Source organism: Chionomys nivalis, assembly GCF_950005125.1.
Source record: "Chionomys nivalis chromosome 23 unlocalized genomic scaffold, mChiNiv1.1 SUPER_23_unloc_1, whole genome shotgun sequence".
Lineage (NCBI taxonomy): Eukaryota > Metazoa > Chordata > Mammalia > Rodentia > Cricetidae > Chionomys > Chionomys nivalis.
In genome coordinates, this window is record NW_026646869.1 from 112,968 (window position 1) to 133,660 (window position 20,693).

The 20,693-nt window shown below is 45.5% G+C and overlaps 1 protein-coding gene across 3 annotated transcripts in view; it reads right to left on the reverse strand.

The window, feature by feature from the left end:
- The window catches only part of LOC130869020 (E3 ubiquitin-protein ligase HERC2-like), a 127,023-nt gene that overhangs the window by 50,117 nt on the left and 56,213 nt on the right, over positions 1-20,693 (reverse strand). For all 3 annotated transcript variants that reach the window (XM_057761133.1, XM_057761132.1, XM_057761134.1), the window contains 10 exons: positions 18,886-19,072; positions 18,348-18,488; positions 16,551-16,742; positions 10,875-11,028; positions 8,055-8,188; positions 6,958-7,064; positions 4,604-4,676; positions 2,154-2,306; positions 1,571-1,708; positions 624-713 (listed from right to left, as the gene is read on the reverse strand). In XM_057761133.1, the coding sequence (XP_057617116.1) occupies positions 624-713; positions 1,571-1,708; positions 2,154-2,306; positions 4,604-4,676; positions 6,958-7,064; positions 8,055-8,188; positions 10,875-11,028; positions 16,551-16,742; positions 18,348-18,488; positions 18,886-19,072 (1,369 nt within the window). The remainder of the gene's footprint in view (positions 1-623; positions 714-1,570; positions 1,709-2,153; positions 2,307-4,603; positions 4,677-6,957; positions 7,065-8,054; positions 8,189-10,874; positions 11,029-16,550; positions 16,743-18,347; positions 18,489-18,885; positions 19,073-20,693) is intronic.

A 20,693-nucleotide genomic window follows, 5' to 3' on the forward strand; every position in this document is an offset into this window, starting at 1 on the left:
AGAAGTGGCCAACCAAGGTCTACACCATCAACTCTCCAAGCTCCGTCCTCCCCTCCACTACAGCTCCCCTGACCTCCTCAGGAGCACTCCTGCCTTGAGACCTTTGCACTCACCACACATTTTAGGGATAACTCCCCTTTAGGCGGTAGCCCGGTGTCACTTTCAGAGGGGACTCTTGATGGCACATGCAGCCCTGCGTCCTCATCCTGAGCTGCACAGCCCTTCTTCTGTCCAGACAGTGTGTGCTTCCTCTAGCACACTGACTAACTTGCTTATCTAAACAGGCACTGGCTCTTCCCGTCACAAAATGCAACTTCCAGAAAGACCATTGGCCACTTAAGCCCACACTGCATGGCCAATACGGAAAAGATCCCAAAGCACAAGCCAGGCTCTCAGTGGGCAACCTCACTGAAAGAGCAGCGCTGACCAGACTCCAGCTAGCTCTGCGAGATGAAGACACTGTGTAAGAGAGGTGGGATATCTAGTGTACCCCAGGCTAGGGCACAGAGTCCACGTCCTCCAACAGTCACCCTGGGCAGGATGCTGATGTGGACAAGTTTGCAACATCTGCGCCCAGAGCTAGGATCCCAAACGCCTGCCTCCAGGGCACGACGCAGCTTCACCTCGAGTCTCAGGCTGTCGTGCTCCACAGTGAAGTCAAGCCTGGAAGGTGCCACATCGAAGGTGATCCTCTCTCCTCTGTAGAAGGGCACCTAGAAGGAGGGGTCTGGTGATCATGAAGAATGCACCGCACAATTCTACAGTCAGTATTCACCTGGGCCTAGCAGCCAACACACCCAGAGGAATGTGAATCCCAGCTGCTGGTCTAGTGGAGCCCTGTGCTCCATGTCTCGTGTCAGTTCGGGCTGTGATCCCCAGGGTACCCCACTGAGCTTCTCAGATGCAGGACTGCCTGCAGTGCATGATAAGACATCTTGTGGGCAGGTCCAAGTCTGAACTTGAGATCCACTGCATTCCACACACATAATACAGACAAAGAGACAAAACCTGATGGCAAACTCAATAGTGTACTCAGATTTTAGAGTGTTTTAGATATGGGATTTTAGCTTTAGGGACAGTCAATCTATCCTTGCTTGGCTGATTGCTCATGGATACAGGCTCACCATTTATTTGACTATTCAATATCTACTACTGATTTGGATCTGAAATGCCCCCAAATCCTATGCACTAGCAGGCACATCCAACACGCAGTCCATGTGCCACACGTGTCCCAGGATAACTGTGGATGTGGCGGCAGGAGGGCCGTGCTGCCACGTGAAAAGGCCGCTCCTGGGCTGGGACGTGGCAGCACCTGCAGGAAGCAGGGCCTGAAGGAACTGAATAGATTTCCTCTACCACAGGCTTCAACCACACCCTACTGCCTCACCTCAGTCCCAAAAGCAAGAGGGTAATCAGCCAGAAACTGAAACCATGATCCAAGATAAACCTTTACTCCTTTCGGTTGGCTCAGCTCAGGGGTGTCGTCATACAGAAAGATGACTCGCACAACGCCCAAAGGGCAGGGCTCGTCTCCCGCCACAGTGTCCTGTAGAGAGACCCACTCACTCACCACAGTGTAGCCCCCACTCGGCAAGGAATAGAAAGAAAACGAGCCGTCTTCTTTGGAGACCGCATGGCACAGATAAACCAGGCTCTCATCTGGATGCTGGAACCCCGACACTGGGGACACATTGCAGCCCAGGACATCCTATGTCAGAGAAGAAGAAATTCCCATGTTCCGATTACCCAACAGCCACAAACAAGACCAGGCCAGCTTCTAGAGGCCAACGCATGGGTTTCTTACAAGAGGTTAATTTAAGCAGGCAAATGGAACACAAATCTCAACACCCGGCCTCAGAAGTTAAAAATGGGCAGTCTTCTTAGGAAAACTGGTGAGGCATCTCCCCAACAATAAGAAAACTGGCCAAGGAAGAAAAGTGACACACCCAAGATGCCACAGAGCAACAGGTGGTAGAACCTGACACTGTGTGAGCCTGGCCAGAACCCAAGCATCTCCCAGCTCCACGGCCTCGCGGTGCAGACAGTCCATGGAGATATGGTGTTCTTAAACATCCAGGTCACAAACCAACCACTACTGGTATGGTCAACAGCAAGTCCCAACCTGCCACTCCCCACCCCCGATCTATGCTTACCTCTTTGTTTACTAAAGAAGAAAAGAGAAGAAACTTCACCCCTTTCATGGGCTCCCCATCACTGCGGACAGAGCCAGACACGTTATAGCCAGCCACTAAAAGGGGGCCGGCTGCATGAGCATTGGAGTTCGTCACCCTCACCGTGGTACTTGCCTAGAAGAAGGAGGAGTTCTTAGTTCAACAGTGCTAAACCCTGACAGCCCAACACAGGAGTAGGAAGAAGACTGTGAATTTGAGGACACCCTGGGATACAATGTGACAGTCTCAAAAGGAAACAGACAAAAATAATAAGTCCTTCCAGAACACTCAGCAACAGAAGGACATGTTTAAATTTTTAACTAAAAAGGCAGTATGAACACAGAATTCATAATAAAATTACAGACACGGGCATCCCAAACTCAGACAGCCTCGGGTACCCAGTCCTTTTAAAACAGCATACTGCATGTACAGAGGCTATACACATCTCCTCAATACTAAACCTCCATTAGTTTCCATATCCAACAAACAAGCAGTATTTACCATTTGAGAATCAAGAATAAGAAAAATGCCTACGTATATCCAATCCATAGCTGGTTGAATCTGAGACTGGCTGAAGCAATGAATATTTAACCCTCAGCCAAGGAGGGCTGGCTGCCGAAAACAACACAGCCACTGTGTGTTCATGTGTTGACTGCAGATGCGCATGTCATGGAGTGCATGTGGGGGTCAGAGGACAACCTGAGGTGGCAGTCCCAGCCTTCCTTCCACCTCGCTTGAGGCAGAGCTGCTTGTGGTTTCAGCTGTGTGCACCAGTCTGGGAGGCCCGGGAGCTAAGGGATTCTCCTCCCATCTCCCCAAGGAGCACTGGGATTGCAGACAATCTTTCACATGGGTTTTGAGACCGAAACTCAAGCTGTCATGTCTGCATGGCGAGCACTACCCACTGAGCCCTGCAATTTCTTCTTTTCTATGCGAAGTGATGAAAGGAAGTGTGAGATGGGGCACCCACCCATGTGGGTGGTGACCCCACACTGACGGACCCTTCCTTCCTTCACGTCCCTCTCACAGTCGAACTTCTTGTTGTTTGTTTTTTGAGACAGGGTATCTCTCTGTAAGCACCTTGGCTGTCCTGGAACTCACAGAGATCCACCTGCCTCCGCCTCTGGTGTACTGGGATGAAAGGCGTGTGCCACCATCACCCCACACTTCTTAATATAGAAATATTTATATGTTGGGGGGTGGGGCCATGCCATAGCACACATGGGAAGTTGGAGGGCAACTAGGAATCTCTCCTTTCACCATGTGGGTCCCAGGCTTTTAGGCCTGGCAGCATGTACCTTTACCCTGAGCCATCTCTCGAACCCCTCCAATTTGTGTTTTAATGAGCAGGCTGGTTTTCCCTTTCTGTTGCAGAGCGGCTTCATACGGACAGAATGCAATCCCCAGACACCGTGCAATGCCCCTGCTAACCAAAATCTGACAGAGACAAAGCCAGGGCCAGAGCCCCTGCTCCCTCAGGGTAGCCAACACCCCATGTTGACAAAACAGAACCAGGGCCAGAAGCACTGACCCTGCCAAGTTAACTGTTAGCCGAACTTATCATATCATGCTTTGTTTTATTATTTATTTGTATTCAAAAACATTCAATTACTATAAGATGTTAGAATCAGCCTTTATATGACATTTCAAGCACTTATAATCTTTTAGATAGTCTTTGGGGTTTTTTTTTTTTTTTTGAGTTAAGGTCTCACTCTATAGCCAAGGCTGATCTAAAATTCACGATGGAGCCCAGACTACAAAGCTCACTGTAATCCTTCTGCTTCAGTGTCCCAGGTACTAGAATTACAGGCACAAGCTATCACACATTGCTTAGACACTCTTTCAATGAACACTGCTACTACTCAGTCATGTCTGATTAAATTTTCAATACCAAGCAGAATAAAGTCGAAAATTTCAACTAAAAAGGAAATCACTGTTGTTTCTTTCCTTGAAACAAGAAGTTTTCTCTGGCTTACACGCTCACTGCTGCTGCTGACACTCAGATATGACGCTGCCACTCACAAGACACTGACACTCAGATATGACGACACGCAACCCATTCTCCCTGAACAATCATAGGCTGTTTGAGATCTCCCTCTCCCCGGGAACGTGGACAATAGGCCTCTAGAATATTAGCATATTATCAATTTGTTTTAGACAGAAAAAGAACAAACTTCACTGGGAATTTCTGGTGCTGACTTAGCTCAATACAGTGACAGTGGATGGCAGAGAATGTCACAACTGTCACCTAAAGAAGAAGCCAAAAGCAGAGGCACCCACTGTGGCAGGGGAGTTTTCTCTCGTAACACCTACATCTTCAGCACCCGGTTCTTTCAAGGTATCTGGAGAAAACTATGACTTATTTCATATCCCAAACTCATCCCCACAATTGCTTCCAAATAGCACACCCACAGACACGGGACAAAGCTCACCTCCTTCAGAGCCCAGGTCGGATGAGTTGCAAGGATTTCATAATCTCCAGGAAGAACTTTAAAAAATGCAAACCTGAGAAACACAGAATAGCACATCACTTAACCCAGGTTTTAGACAGGGACTATGCGGGAATTACTGTAGGCTTCCAAGAGCTACTCAATCCAGTTCTGTCCAAACTCACTCACTGAACACTCCCCGTGTGCCAGGAAGCAAGGAAAGCCACTCTGCACACTGCTAGCACACAGTGAGCCAACACTCTCAGCGGCTCCAGGAGTCCTGGCGTAAGCTCACAATAATCAGCAGGCTTGATTGACGTGAACAGGGATGGGGAGGAGAAAAAAATAGCTAAAAGCTAAGGAGTGGGATGGGAGGAGCTGTGCCCCAGGCTGGGGCAGATAGCTAATACAGAGAGGCCCTAAAGCCAGGCATAGTGACATGCACCTGTAATTCCTTTATTCAGGAGGCCGAGACAGGAAAGCTGAAAATTCAAGGTAGGCGCCAGAGAGCTGTCTCATGGCTAAGAGCACAGGCTGCTCTTCCAGAGGACCCAGGTTTGGTTCTGAGTGCAGGTGACCCCAGGTCCAGAGGATGCAATGCCCTCTTCTGAACAAGGTCAGTGACCTCTCTCACAGACAACTGTGACGAAGCCATCGGCCAATAAGCGGACTTCTAGAGACTCCAGATGAGCTAAGACCACGGCCAGTTGAGACGGGACTGCAAAGGCTACAGCCAGAGCCATACCAGGCTCCATCTGAACAAGGCACCTGCCAATCAGAAGCTAATTTTACCACAAGGAACTTACTACAGGCAGTAATTGCACTCTCCCGTGGTCTATGAAACGCCGCCGTCCGGACAGGGCTTGAGAATTACTTTGCTACAATAAAGCTGAAGAGGCCACTGTTTTCTGGCACTGTTAATTTAGCCTTTCTACTCCCCAGGTCCCAACATGCGCTCTGAGCACTGCTTAAGACAGTTCAGGGCAAAGGAGCTTAAGACACCTCCTGGTCAGGTCTGCAACAAACTACAGCTGGGGCATCCTTCGTTTGAACATCAGAAATCCAAGATCCAGAACTTTTTGAGTACCAATACGATACCACAAAAGTAGAAAATTCTACACCACTGAATTGTGTAGTGTAGTAATTATTTAAAATTCTGGATGGGAACTTCAGCCTGCATGCTTAAGACACGCACAGACGAAGTGAAGTCCATGTTCACATGTCCCTGAAGGCACGTGTGCTGCAGTCTCGGTTTCCAGTACAGGGTTAGAGGGGTTTGCCTAACCAACAGAGCAGCCGTTGATGGATTCTGGACAGGATGAACCATGGGAGGTGGTGGGGAACACAGAGGGACAGGCCTCAGAGAAGAAGTTGTCACTATAGGAGTGCCACTAGGTAGGGGGTGGGGCCTCGGTGCAGGAAGTGTGTCACTGGGGCAGGGGGCCCAGAAACATGAAAGCTAAATGCCCATGGTCTGAAACCATGAATCAGATAGAGGCTCCCTCCTGTCAGCTGTGATTATTAGCACTGAGAAACAAAACATTGTATGTATGAAAAACATTTCAAATTCTGGAAAACCGAGGCCCTTCTGGTTCCAAGAACCTGGCTGAAGGACACTCAGTCTAGGCTGGGCCAGGAAGAAGAACAGCTAGGTGCTACTCTAGACCAAGACCAGGCACTGATCAGGGACAGCCGATCAATGGCGACTTTGACGTTGGATAACACACTAGAAGCTGACTATTAGCTGCAGTTACCACGTTGGTTGGGTTTGCAGGCTGAAGTAGCAATGCTCTAAACGTTTGCATAAGTATCAGCTCCGATTACTCTGGTGTTAATCCAGCACATCTGCTCACAGCTACAGCCGTGCTCCCCCACTGCACAGCGCAGTAAACAGCTCTTTACGTTTCATTCCGCCAGGTTAACTAAGCAGCCACCAGATCCAACTACAAAATGGTTTCCATGTAAATGATAAAACGCTGTCTCTGAACCCTAACTGTGTTAGTCTGTGGTCAGCACACGCTCATTAGCACCACCTGGCCAATCTGAAACAATCACACTTGTCTTCCCAGGAACCTCTCTTTACCTTCATCCGTAAATTAGAAAAGCAAAGCAGTGGGGTAAAGTGGCTGTCCCAAGCCAAAGGCAAATGGAGGAGCCCATTCAAACCCAGGCTGGGGCACAGCCTTTACAGACAGTGGTTGGTAATTAATCACCCACCTGCACAGTGGGTCAGATGACTCCCACTTCAGGGAATGTGGGTTCCAAAAGCATGAACTTGCTTAAGAGCCAAATCAGGGTCTGAGCCTACCCACCCCCTCAACCCAAGCAACCACACTAGACTCCAGGACGCCACTCACTTTCCGCCAGGCTGTGTGACTGTGAACTGGATCTTTGCATCAGTGCCTGTGCTTCTCAGGGACACCTGAACTCCTGCAGGCCCCCGGGGCTGCCCTTTGCTGAGGACCTGTGAGAAGGAGGACATCAGGACCCAATGGGCAGCTCAGCCAGCCAAGGAGTCAAGGCCCCTGTTTCATGCTCCTGCGCACAAAGTGGCACCTAAAACATTTTTCTTTGTGTCAAGGGCCTCTCTGAGGAGGATGTAGTCAGGACTGGTGAAGAGGGGACAAGGACAGTAAAATGCTGCATCACTGAATGTAAGACAGCATGTGTACCACTGTGGGGCTGCAGGCTGCTCAGTGGTTGCTTAACAGTGAGCACTGCTCTTGTAGGGGCCTGGAGTTAAGTTCCCAGCACCCACATCAGGCAGTTTGGAACTGTTTTAACTCCAGGTCTAGGGTGATCCAATGCCTCTGGCCTCCAAGGACACCCACATTCAAACATACATATCCACACATAATTAAAAATCTTTTTAAAAATGTATCATTATTTTACAAATCTCTAAGAAAGAAAAATACCCAAGATCCCCTCTTGCAGTAAGAAACCCACAGGAGACATTTGAGGGCCTCACTTCCAGCACAAAAGAGCACTTCTAGGTCTACACACTGGACCCTCGCCAGCAGAGCCCTCATCTCTACTTGGGGGTCGGCGGGAGGAAGAACGAGGGCTCCACTGAGAATGGAGCTGGGAGCAGGCAGACACACACACACACAAACACACACACACACACGAAGCAGCACTCACTGCCCAGGGCGCCAGCAGCTCCCCAGAGCAGCTCCGAGAGAAGGGGTGGAAGGAGCTTCCCCGGAGGAAGTGCACCTCGCTCTCACACAGCAAGCGCAACGACTCCGGTCCTGGGCATGTGCCCTTCCCTTTCTGCACCCCACCACAGGCCATGCCCCACAATCAAGCAGACCCCAGGTTACCACAAAGCACAGACCCCTGGAGCTCACTGTGGGTGACCTAGAAGCGCAAGAGCCCCACTTCTGTAAGGGTGACAGGAGGTGGCACACAACAGAGCAATGTAGAGAAGAGCAGACAGAGCCTGGAGCCAAACCTTTCCATTCACAGAGAAGCCAGTGAACACAAAGTTGACGTCCCCGCCCTTCGTGCAGATGTCGCTCACATCATCCACGTGCAGCTCCACACTGTATCCTGCCTTTCTCGTAGACAGTTTCCCTAGATAGCAAACTAAAAAGTGAGGGAAAACACCTTTCTAAAGTACTCAAGTTGATAAGTAAGAAGGAAGCAGTTCAGCCAACAGTACTACGTCACAACCTCCAATGGAGCAATAACCTTGGTGCTGAGCAGCAACAGCAGCTGACGCTCTAAGATGTGCAGATACAGGTGCATTACTGACACTCTGAGATGTGCAGATACAGGTGCATTACTGACACTCTGAGATGTGCAGATACAGGTGCATTACTGACACTCTGAGATGTGCAGATACAGGTGCATTACTGACACTCAGATGTGCAGACACAGGTGCATTACTGACGCTTTAAGATGTGCAGATACAGGTGCATTACTGACGCTCTGAGATGTGCAGATACAGGTGCATTACTGACGCTCTAAGATGTGCAGATACAGGTGCATTACTGACACTCTAAGATATACAGATACAGGTGCATTACTGACACTCTGAGATGTGTAGATACAGGTGCATTACTGACGCTCTGAGATGTGCAGATACAGGTGCATTACTGACACTCTGAGATGTGCAGATACAGGTGCATTACTGACACTCAGATGTGCAGATACAGGTGCATTACTGACACTCTGAGATGTGCAGATACAGGTGCATTACTGACTAAGATGTGCAGATACAGGTGCATTACTGACGATCTGAGATGTGCAGATACAGGTGCATTACTGACACTCTGAGATGTGCAGATACAGGTGCATTACTGACACTCAGATGTGCAGATACAGGTGCATTACTGACACTCTGAGATGTGCAGATACAGGTGCATTACTGACACTCAGATGTGCAGATACAGGTGCATTACTGACGCTTTAAGATGTGCAGATACAGGTGCATTACTGACTAAGATGTGCAGATACAGGTGCATTACTGACGCTCTGAGATGTGCAGATACAGGTGCATTACTGACGCTCTGAGTTGTACAGATACAGGTGCATTACTGACGCTCTAAGATGTGCAGATACAGGTGCATTACTGACTAAGATGTGCAGATACAGGTGCATTACTGACGCTCTGAGATGTGCAGATACAGGGCCTGACACTCTGAGATGTGCAGATACAGGTGCATTACTGACGCTCTGAGATGTGCAGATACAGGTGCATTACTGACACTCAGATGTACAGATACAGGTGCATGACTGACGCTCTGAGATGTACAGATACAGGTGCATTACTGACGCTCTGAGATGTACAGATACAGGTGCATTACTGACGCTCTGAGATGTACAGATACAGGTGCATTACTGACGCTCTGAGATGTGCAGATACAGGTGCATTACTGACTAAGATGTGCAGATACAGGTGCATGACTGACACTCTAAGATGTACAGATACAGGTGCATTACTGACGCTCTAAGAGGTGCAGATACAGGTGCATTACTGACTAAGATGTGCAGATACAGGTGCATTACTGACGCTCTGAGATGTGCAGATACAGGTGCATTACTGACGCTCTGAGATGTGCAGATACAGGTGCGTTACTGACACTCAGATGTTCAGATACAGGTGCATTACTGACACTCTGAGATGTGCAGATACAGGTGCATTACTGACGCTCTGAGATGTGTAGATACAGGTGCATTATTGACACTCTGAGATGTGCACATACAGGTGCATTACTGACACTCAGATGTGCAGATACAGGTGCATGACTGATGCTCTGAGATGTGCAGATACAGGTGCATTAATGAGGCTGGTAGAAACCAACAAGAAAGCTTGCCGAATCCTGAATCAGAAGGGCCAGGCTGAGGAACATGCTGAACTGTGGGAGTTTACAAAAACAGAGTTGGTCTAAGGAAGGTAAGTTCAGCCCCCTGAAGCCTCACCAGAGAAGTCATGTAGCAGGTGAAAGGGAGGAGTGGAAGGGGAGGAGAAACTGAAAGTGTACTATCGAGGAACAGAGCCTGTTGGAATTGTACATCAGCAGTGCTAGACACCAGGACGACTCATGTCACAGGATGTGAGCATTGCTTCTAAAGAGCTGGTCAGCAGACTTCAAACGTAGGTCTTAGGGAAAGGGCATTCATCTAACAGCTGACAAGATGAAATTTATTAGGTGCATGTTCTAGTCAGCTGCAGCTATCAACCTGGCACAGCCTGGAGTCAGCAGAGGACCTGCCTGGTCAGATTGGCCTGGCTGATAGTTGACGCGAGAGGCCCAGCCTACTGCAAAGAGCACAAAAGAGCTGTGGGTAGAAGCCTTGCACTTCCCCGCTGTAGCCAAGTGTCAGTGTGTGCACCAGAGTCAGCTGCTGTACGCTGTGTCCACTGAAAATGCCTAGAAACAATGACAACACAGCAGCCAGGTCTGGCTGCGTGAGAAAGCTAGCTGAGTATGAGCTAGTGAGCAACACAGTGAGCGCCATCGCTCCATGGATTCTGCTCCAACTCAACACAGACTGGAACCCGGAGGTAAAAGTCAAATAAGCTCTCTCTCTTTTTTTAATCTCAAGCTACTTTTGGTAACAGTGTTTATCACAGCAACAAAAAGAAAACTAATATAGTGCAGCTTCTGTGTTACATTTTATTTGACAAAGATTTCAGGAAAAGATCTGAGATGATCCTATTTCTTATTTTCACAAGAGGGAAATGGTTGCCCCTGTGGAGGAAGCTGTAAAACAAGCCTTCCACAGACAGGGGCCCTCACAGCCTTCCCAGGGTTGGTTCACATACCTGGTATCTTCACCGTGCCACTGGTGGAAGTGTCATCTGTATAGGGATGGCTACTCTCTACCACTACAGGCTGGGAGGAAAGACGGCCACTCTGTGAATCTGTAGCCACATCTTCTAACTCAGTTACACAGAGCTCCAACAACATGTCTGCCACCTAGGAAAGAACCAAGAAATGAGTTGACGCTGCCCCTGGGTCATGCACGCTCATCCTGCTCTCTGCTTTCTACAGGGACAGGGTGGCAGGGTGGAAGACTTGGAGTTCATACAGAGTTAAGGGGCTGGGAAAATGGCTCAATGGTATGTAAGCATGCAGACCTGAGATTAGATCCCTCGATTCCATGTACAAAGCCAGGTTATGGCAATGCACACCTGCATTTATTGTGCCTAGGAAGTAAAGACAGGCTGTCCTGTCTTTCTAGCCAATCACTGTGCTCTGGGACCAGTGACAGATGGCATCTCAAAAAAACAAAGTATAAGAGTAATGGATGAGGGTGGTGGTGGTGCATGCCTTTAATCCCAGGGAGGATGGGGCAAGTAGATCTCTGTGAGTTCAAGGTCAGCCTGGTCTCCAGGACAGGCATCAAATCTACAAAGAAACCTTGTCTCAAAAAAAAAAAAAAAGAGTAATGGATGAAGATACCTGACATTGACTTCAGGTTAAAACACACACACACATACATGCACACATCAGAGAAAAAAGCCATCAAACATGAAAAAATGATTCAAGACTTGAAAACCAAAATAGAGACAACAAAAAAAAATTCACAAACCAAGGAAATTCTGGATAAATAATCAGGAACCAAAAATGCAAGCATAAATAGCAGAATACAAGAGATGAAAGAATCCCAGTTGTTGAACATACAATAAAGGAAATAGATTTGTTGGTGAAAATATTAAACAAAAGCTTAACATAAAACATCCAAGAGATATGACACAACATGAAAGACCAAACCTAAGAATAATAGGGATAGAAGAACTCCAACTAAAAGGCACAGAAAATATATTCAACAAAATCATAGAAGAAAACTTTCCCAATCTAAAGAAGAATATCCCTAGGAAGGTACAAGAAGCTTACAGAACACCAAATAGATTGGGACAAAAAAACAAGTCCCCATGCTACATAATAATCAAAATACTTTTTGGGTCTGGGTTACCTCACTAAGGATCGTATTTTCTATTTCCATCCATTTGCATGCAAAATTCGAGAAGTCATTGTTTTTTACCGCAGAGTAGTACTCTAATGTGTATATATTCCACACTTTCTTCATCCATTCTTCCATTGAAGGGCATCTAGGTTGCTTCCAGGTTCTGGCTATTACAAATAATGCTGCTATGAACACAGTTGGACAAATGCTTTTGTCATATGATAGGGCATCTCTTGGGTATATTCCCAAGAGCGGTATTGCTGGGTCCAGGGGTAGGTTGATCCCAATTTTTCTGAGAAACCGCCATACTGATTTCCAAAGTGGTTGCACAAGTTTGCAGTCCCACCAGCAATGGATGAGGGTACCCCTTTCTCCACAACCTCTCCAGCAAAGGCTATCCTTGGTGTTTTTGATTTTAGCCATTCTGACAGGTGTAAGATGATATCTCAAAGTTGTTTTGATTTGCATTTCTCTGATCGCTAAGGAGACAGAATAAAGAAAGAATATTAAGAGCTGCGAAGGAAAAAGGCCAAGTAACATATAAAGGCAGACCTACTAGAATTACACCTGACTTCTCAAAGGAAACAACGAAAGCCAGAAGGTCCTGGTCAAGTCTTATGCAGACACTAAGAGACCAAGGATGCCAGCCCAGACTACTATACTCAGCAAAGCTTTCAATCACTACCAATGGAGAAAACAAGATATTCCATAACAGAACCAGATTTAACCAATACCTAGCAACAAATCCAGCACTACAGAAAATACTAGAGGGAAAACTCCAAAACAAGGAAGTCAGCTACTCCCACAAAAACACAGGCAATAAATGATCTCACAGTAATACACCCCAAAGAAGGAAAAAATATACACAATAACATCACCAACAACAAAAACTAAAATGACAGGAACTAGCAGTCACTGGTCATTAATATCCCTTAATATAAATGGACTCAACTCACCTATAATAAGACACAGGAACAGACTGGATAAGAAAACATAATCTATCCTTCGACTGCATACAAGAAATACACCTGAACCTCAAAGGTAGACATCACCTCAGAATAAAGGGTTGAAAAAAAATTTCCAACAAGCTGGTGTAGCTATCCTAATATCTAACAAAATAGACTTTGATGTGGAATTCCCTTCTGTATGCTGTAAATATCATTGGTTAATAAAGGAACTGCTTTGGGCCTATAGCAGAGCTATAGGGGAACAAAGCTAGGTGGGAAAAACTAAATGGAATGCTGGGAGAAAGAAGGTAGAGTCAGAGAGAAGCCATGGAGCCACTGGAGACAGACACCGGAACTTTACCCATAAGCCACAGCCTCGTGGCAATACAGAGATCAATAGAAAAGGGTTAAATTAAGATGTAAGAGTTAGTCAATAAGAAGCTAGAGCTAATGGCCCAAGCAGTGATTTAATTAATACAGTTTCTATGTGATTATTTCGAGACTGAGCTGCCGGAAACTAACTAGCGACATCCTTCAACAAGACTTCAAACTAAAATCAATTAAAAGAGACAAAGAGAGATATTTCATATTTGTCAAAGGAAAAATCCATCAAGAGGAAATCTCAATACTGAACATCTATGCCCCAAATACAAGGGCATCCCCATATGTAAAAGAGACATTACTAAAGCTTAAATCACACATAAAGCCCCACACACTAATATTGGGAGACTTCAACATCCTACTTTTACCACTGGACAGGTCTGCCAGACAGAAACTTAACAGAGAAATAAGGGAACTAACAGATGGGCATAACAGACATTTATTGAACATTCCATACAAACATAAAAGAATATACCATGGAACCTTCTCAAAACTTGATCACATACTCAATAACAAAGCAAACCTCAACAGATATAAAAAAAAAAATCTGAATAACCCCATGCATCTTATTGGATCAACATGGTTTAAAATTAGAATTCAACAGCAACACTAATTTCAGAAATCCCACAAACACATGGAAATTGAACAGTGTTCAGCTGAATCACCAATGGATCAAGGAAGAAATAAAGAAATTAAAGACTTTCTAATATTTAATGAAAATTACCACACAACATATCCAAACTTAAGGGAAATAATGAAAGCAGTGTTAAGAGTAAAGTTCACAGCACTAAACGCTTACATACAGAAGCTGGAAAAATTCCACACTAGTGAATTAACAGAACATTTGAAAACGTTAGAACAAAAAGAAGCAAACTCATCCAGGAGGACTAGATGGCAGGAAATAATCAAATTGAGAGCCGAAATAAACTATATAGTAACAAAGAAAACAATACATAGAATCAATGAGAGAAAGTTGGTTTTTCAAGAAAATCAACAAAATAGACAAACCTTCATCCAAACTAACCAAAGGTTTGAGAGAATAACCAAATTATCAAAATCAGAAATGAAACAGACTTAGAGGAAATCCAGAAAAATCATCATAAAGCCAGCCACATAGAAGAGAAAGTGGGAAGGACACTTGAACACATTGGCACAGGAGACCATGTCCTAAATATAACTCCAGCAGCACAGACACTGAAAGAAACAATAAATGGGACCTCCTGAAACTGAGAAACTTCTGTAAAGCAAAGGACACAGTCAACAAGACAAAGCGGCAGCCTACAGAATGGGAAAAATCTTTACCAACTCCACATTGGACAGAGGGCTCATCTCCAAAATATATAAAAAACTCAAGAAACTTAACATCAAAAGAATATAAAAAAAATGGGGTACAGACCTAAACAGAGAACTCTCAACAGATGAACCTAAAATAGCTGAGATTCCATTCTATACCTGTAAGAATGGCAGATCAAAACAAAACAAAAAACTGATGACAACTTATGCTGGAGAGGATGTGGGGTAAAGGGAACACTCCTGCATTGCTGGCGGGAGTACAAACTTGTACAACCCCTTTGGAAATCAGTGTGGCAATTTCTCAGATAATTAGGAAACACTGTACCTCAAGACCCAGCAATACCACTTTTGGGAATATACAAAAATGATGCTCAATCATATCACAAGGACATGTGTTCAACTATGTTCATAGCAGCATTGTTTGTCATAGCCAGAATCTGAAAGCAATCTAGATGCTCCTCAACCTAAGAATGGATAATGAAAATAAAAATGTAGTACAATGGAGTTAAGAAAAATAATGAGATCTTCAAATTTTGCAGACAAATGGATGGATCTGGAAAAATACATATTGAGTGAGATAAGCCAGACCCAGAAAGACAAATAGAATATGTATTCACTCATAAGTGGCTTTTTGACATAAAGCAAAGAAAAACCAGCTTACAGGCCACAACCCCAGGAAAACTAGACAACAAAGAGAACCCTAAGAGAGATATACATGAGTCTGCATAGGAAGGTGAAAAAGACAAGGTATCCTGACCAAATTGGGAGCACTGGGGTCATAGGGGAGGGTAAAAGGGGGAAGGGGAGGGAGGGAAGGACAGAGGGAGTGGAAGAAAATGCGTAGCTCAATAAAAGCAATTTTAAAAAGTGAGAATTCCTGCAGGGCAAACAATATCAGTCTAATATCTAAAGAAAAACTAGTGGGGGGGCTGGAGAGATGGCTCAGAGGTTAAGAGCACTGACTGCTCTTCCAGAGGTCCTGAGTTCAATTCCCAGCAACCACATGGTGGCTCACAACCATCTGTAATGAGATCTGGTGCCCTCTTCTGGCCTTCAGGCATATACATAGACAAAACATTATATACATAATAAATAAATTAAAAAAAAAAGAAAAACTAGTGGCAAACTGTAAACCATACAGAAGGACTTACTTAGTAAGAATAAGGTACACAGGGCTACCAAGACCACTCAGGGTACTTGCCACCACACCTGATGACCTGAGTTCAATCCCTGGAACATATAATGGTGGAAGGAGAAAGAAACCAATTCCTAAACGTGTCCACACACACATAACTAACACAAGCTAAAAAATGAAATAAAAATAAAATAATGTGGATTTTGTTGTTCTTGTTGTTTTTCTGTGTAGCCCTGTCTGTCCTGGAACTAGCTCCTTAGACCAGGCTAGCCTCGAACTCACAAAGATCCACCTGCCTCTGCCTCCTGAGTGCTAGGATTAAAGGTATGTGCTACCACTGCCCAGCAATAACAATTTTGTTTTTTTAAAAAACAAGAGTTAGATGGCTCAGTGGTTAGGAGTACTTGCTGCTCTTCAAACAACCTAGGTTTGGTTACTGCCACCTACACAGTGACTTACAACCATCTGTAAATCCAATTCAAGGGGATCCTATCCCCTCTTCTGGCCTCCGCAGGTACCATGTGTGAATGTGGTATGCACAAATACTAATACACATTTTAAATGAACAAACAAACGAAGGAATGAACGAACAAACGAACAGGTAAATAAATAAACAAATGTTTAAAAACAGATATACACATTAGTTCTAGGCTGGATAGAAGATGTCACTGGGAGAACAGTGTCAGATGTTGTCGTAAAGGACTACTCCTCAACCTCGGTGACACCATGCGTGAAGATACTGGGTGCTGCAGAGAACACTGGCCCCAGGACTCACCTGTGGGTAGGCGGTGTCCATGCCCGATAGCACAGCCGAGAGCACGTCCCTGCCGCTGTCTCCAGCCCTGCTGCAGACTGACAGCTTGAGCAGGTCCACGGCCACCCGGGTGTCATCAGCGATCAGCAGACTGGTGAACTCATCCAAAGACTGGGGCTCTGGACCTGATGTTTTACTTTGGCTTTCAACATCCTAAACCAATTGAAAATGAACAGTTAAAGAGAGAATGGAATATGGAGAGATGAAACTGACCAGCTGAGTCAGGACATGTCAGCAATGGGGAAGGGACATCAAAAACCAGATCAAGACATGATGACCCCAAAGTCTCCACTGAAAAGCAAGGAACTATTTTACAGAACTACAAGAGCATCCATCGAAGAATAATGCCTTCACTATAAAGAAATGCAGTTTGCTGCTGTGCCCACTTAGGCAGCACAGGTAGGTGACACAGCATGAGACTGGAAGGAGGCCACAGCACGTGCAACCTACGGCTACTCATCAGATTTTATAACTTTCTTCTAGATCTCCTCCTTAAGTCTTCCACAGAATCTTATTTAAAATTAATCCTGTGTGTATAACACATCATTCATACTATCAACTCCCCTTGGCTTCCTCAGAAAAGCCATTTTTTAAACATTTTTAGATAACATTTTTAAATGTTTTTACTATTTTTCTACATGAAGTGGAAGAAGCCCTGGGTGAATGTGTGCTGCTGTCATGGGTGCAGTCATTTCAAGGCCCTTAGCCTCACACACACTGGAAAATGAGAACACACCACGGATGGGGGTGGGGTTGGGGGAGAGACATTAGACTCAGATGGCAATGGCAAAGCCTTCCCTTCTGGCCCAAGCATGGATGCTGCAGTATGTGCAGAAAATGTCCACCATGGCTGTGGTTTGAAAGAAAATGGGCCCTCAAAGGGAATGGCACATAGGAGGTATGGCCGGCCTTGTTGGAGTAGATGTGGCCTTGGTGGAGGAAGTGTGTCACTGTGGAAGCAGGCTTTGAGGTCTCAATGCTCAAACCACTCTCAATGAGACAGACGCTTCCTGCTGCTTGTCAATCAAGGTGTAGGACTCTCAACTTCAGCATCAAGTCTGCACACTGCCACGTCCCCCACGATGACGATGGACTGACCCTCTAGATGTCCCTCTAGGAGGTACACGCTGTACTCAAGGTTTACCAGTCACAGAGCTCTCCCAGAGACTTCAGGGAGTGGCACTAGCGTGTGTCACCTGGAGAAACTACAGTTTATAGATGTATCTTTTAGTTAAACGCCTTAGTTTGGGTTTTTATTGCTGTGAAGAGACACCATGACCACAATAATTCTTAAAGCATACATTTAATCGAGGTGGCTTGCTTACAGTTTCAGAGGGTCCATCCATTCTCGACAGTAGATGTGCTGGAGCTGAGTGCTATATCTTGCAGGCAACAGGAAGGTAACTGCACTGAGGGAAGCTTGAGCAAAAGAGACCTCAAAGCCCACCCCCACAGTGACACACTTCCTCCAGCAAGGCCACACCTCCTAACAGTGCCACTTGCTTTGGAGCCATTTTCTTTGAAGTCTGTCAGTATTTCACAGGGAAGCAAGGGTAGGACAGCTGGCAAAGGAGAAGAGTGAGAATGGGAAGGAGTATCTCATAGAGGAACAGTCTGTGGCCTTAAAACAGCTTGGGAGGAAAAAGCTGTGACTGATAAACCTTGAAGTACAGCATGTTCTAGCTTTAAATATGACTCCTGAACTTTTGAGTACGATTAAGGTAATTTTATATTTCAAGTCAAAGAAGATCTCCTGACCTCTTTGGTTTTGGTCATGGTTTCTGCAATGATGCTGGCAGCTCCTGGGTCATCTGTCACTGGGATAAATGGCCGAGATGAGGCCGAGGGAGCAGATGGTGTCACCGCAGAGGGGGTCACAGCATCCTCAGAGGAGACAATCTAATTGGAGAGGAACAAGGAAAACACCTGTCGCTTTCTGGGATGACCCTGCACTTATACCACATTCCCAGCTATCACCCTAGTGAGCCAAAGCAGCCCTAGAAACAGCAGGCGAGCAGGCGCACAAACCACTCTGCTCCAGCTCACGCATCTCTAAGGAGTCTTTTCCCAAACAAACTAACGGTTTTCAACTTTCTGATTCCTAACATTTCACAATTCTATTTAGTGACTTTTTAACAGCATACATCGATTTTCATTTTAACACTAAGAAATTCTTTAAATAGAATAATTTTACCAAGTCAAACTCAAACCAAATTGCAGACACAAAACTTAAGTGACAGAATGAGGAGAATTCCTTCCCCTTCAAATTCAACACAGCCTGAAGCTGCCCCTTTACCCCTCTCTTTTCTTGCCATAGATTTGGACTCAGTCTGTCCTCAAGATCAGCAGCCAGCATGCCTTCCTCTATGTTCATGGGGCTGGCCATTGCCGATGCATCAGAAGCAGGTGCTGAGGAGGAGAAGGAGGGGCATTCCACTGGGGCGAGCATGCCGGCTGGCAACAGGGCTCCAACCACCGCATCTCTGTCGGGACAGAAGGCCAGGACTGTGGTAAGCCACCCTGTCATCTGGGTAGCACAAGAAGCAGCAGGAAGGGTCAAGTGCTCACTAACACTATGTCCTCATTTTTACAGACTATGTATAAATGAGTTTTTAAAAACTACTGTGCATTTTTAGCCCACAGTTCTAGGGTAAGATGTATATCCCAATCTTATTTATAGGTCTAAGACACATAGCAACATTTCAGTCCACAACTGTGATTTTATATGACTATATCAACTAGAAAGGTCCCAGTGAATTTAATTTACATGTATATAAGAAAGTTCTTACAACATTAATATAATGCATTTTTCAGAATGTAACCTCATTGTTATATTAAACAACACATGGTTGTATTTTAGCAGACACAAGTAACAACAAGGGATGCCCAACCTGTGGGTCATGATCCCTTTTGGGGTCTGAACAATCCTTTCACAGGGATTACATATCATATATCCTCCATCTCTGTTATTTATGTTATAATTCATAACAGCAGAAAAATTACAGTTATGAAGTAGCAAGGAAATAATTTTCTGGTTGGGGTCACCACAACATGAGGAACTTTATCAAAGGGTCACTGCATTAGGAAGCTGAGAACCACTGGTAAAACCAGAGCAGAGTAAGCCTCTAGCTCAGTCTAGGAAAACCTGCTGAGCTGCTGCTGAAGCTTAGGAATAGACGGTTGATGTTAATGAAAACTAGCTATGGTGAGGGCAGATTCACTGTCCCCTGACGACTGCTTGGGCTCCGCTCCTAGGTCTGTAAGCACGACTCTCAGACCCCAGCCAGGAAACACACCCTGTGGTTGAGCATTGCTGCCCAGGCTTCACTGCTGGGAGCTGGTGGGACAGGGTCTAGGGGAGTCCTGGGGTCAGGAGAGCATGTCACTGAGGGGACTGGAACATGGCTTCCTTCTTTCTCAACTTTTGACCATGAGGTGGGCAGGTTTTGCTCTGCTTCTGGCTCCCATTATGACATGTTTATCAGAGGCCAAAACCTGGGGCTAGCCACTATGGACCAAATAAAATCTCCCTCTTTCTAAGCTGAGTGTCTCTGGTGTTTTCTTAAATGTTGGGAAGCTGACTGCAACAGGCTCTAACAAGAGCAGGAAAGGAGTATGTTAGGACAGTGAGAACCACCTTATCACGTGGATGAAAGGAGCAATCTTTTTTTTTTTTTTTTTTTTTTTGAGATAGGGTTTCTCTGTAGCCCTTGCTGTCCTAGAAATCACTCTGTAGACCAGGCTGGCCTTCCGAATGCTGGGATTAAAGGCGTATACCACACTGCCCAGCAAGAATAATCCTTTTAAACAAGACCTTAAATTAGCATCAATTCATTCTTCCTCTTACCTGATACAGATATAGAATTATCAATAAAAAAGAAAACATCTTCAAGCCTGATGTTCTGATTCACATTTCAATAATGAGCTGGGTTTTGTCTGTAAGGCACCAAGAACCCATCAATCATCAGCATGGGTGTGTGACTCGTAACTGTACAACTAGTAGGGCTGACGACTAATAACAACATTTTCATAACCATCTGCTCAATCGCAATACTACAAACTATAAAGTTCACAGTGAGGCAGGATTTATAAACCAACACACAG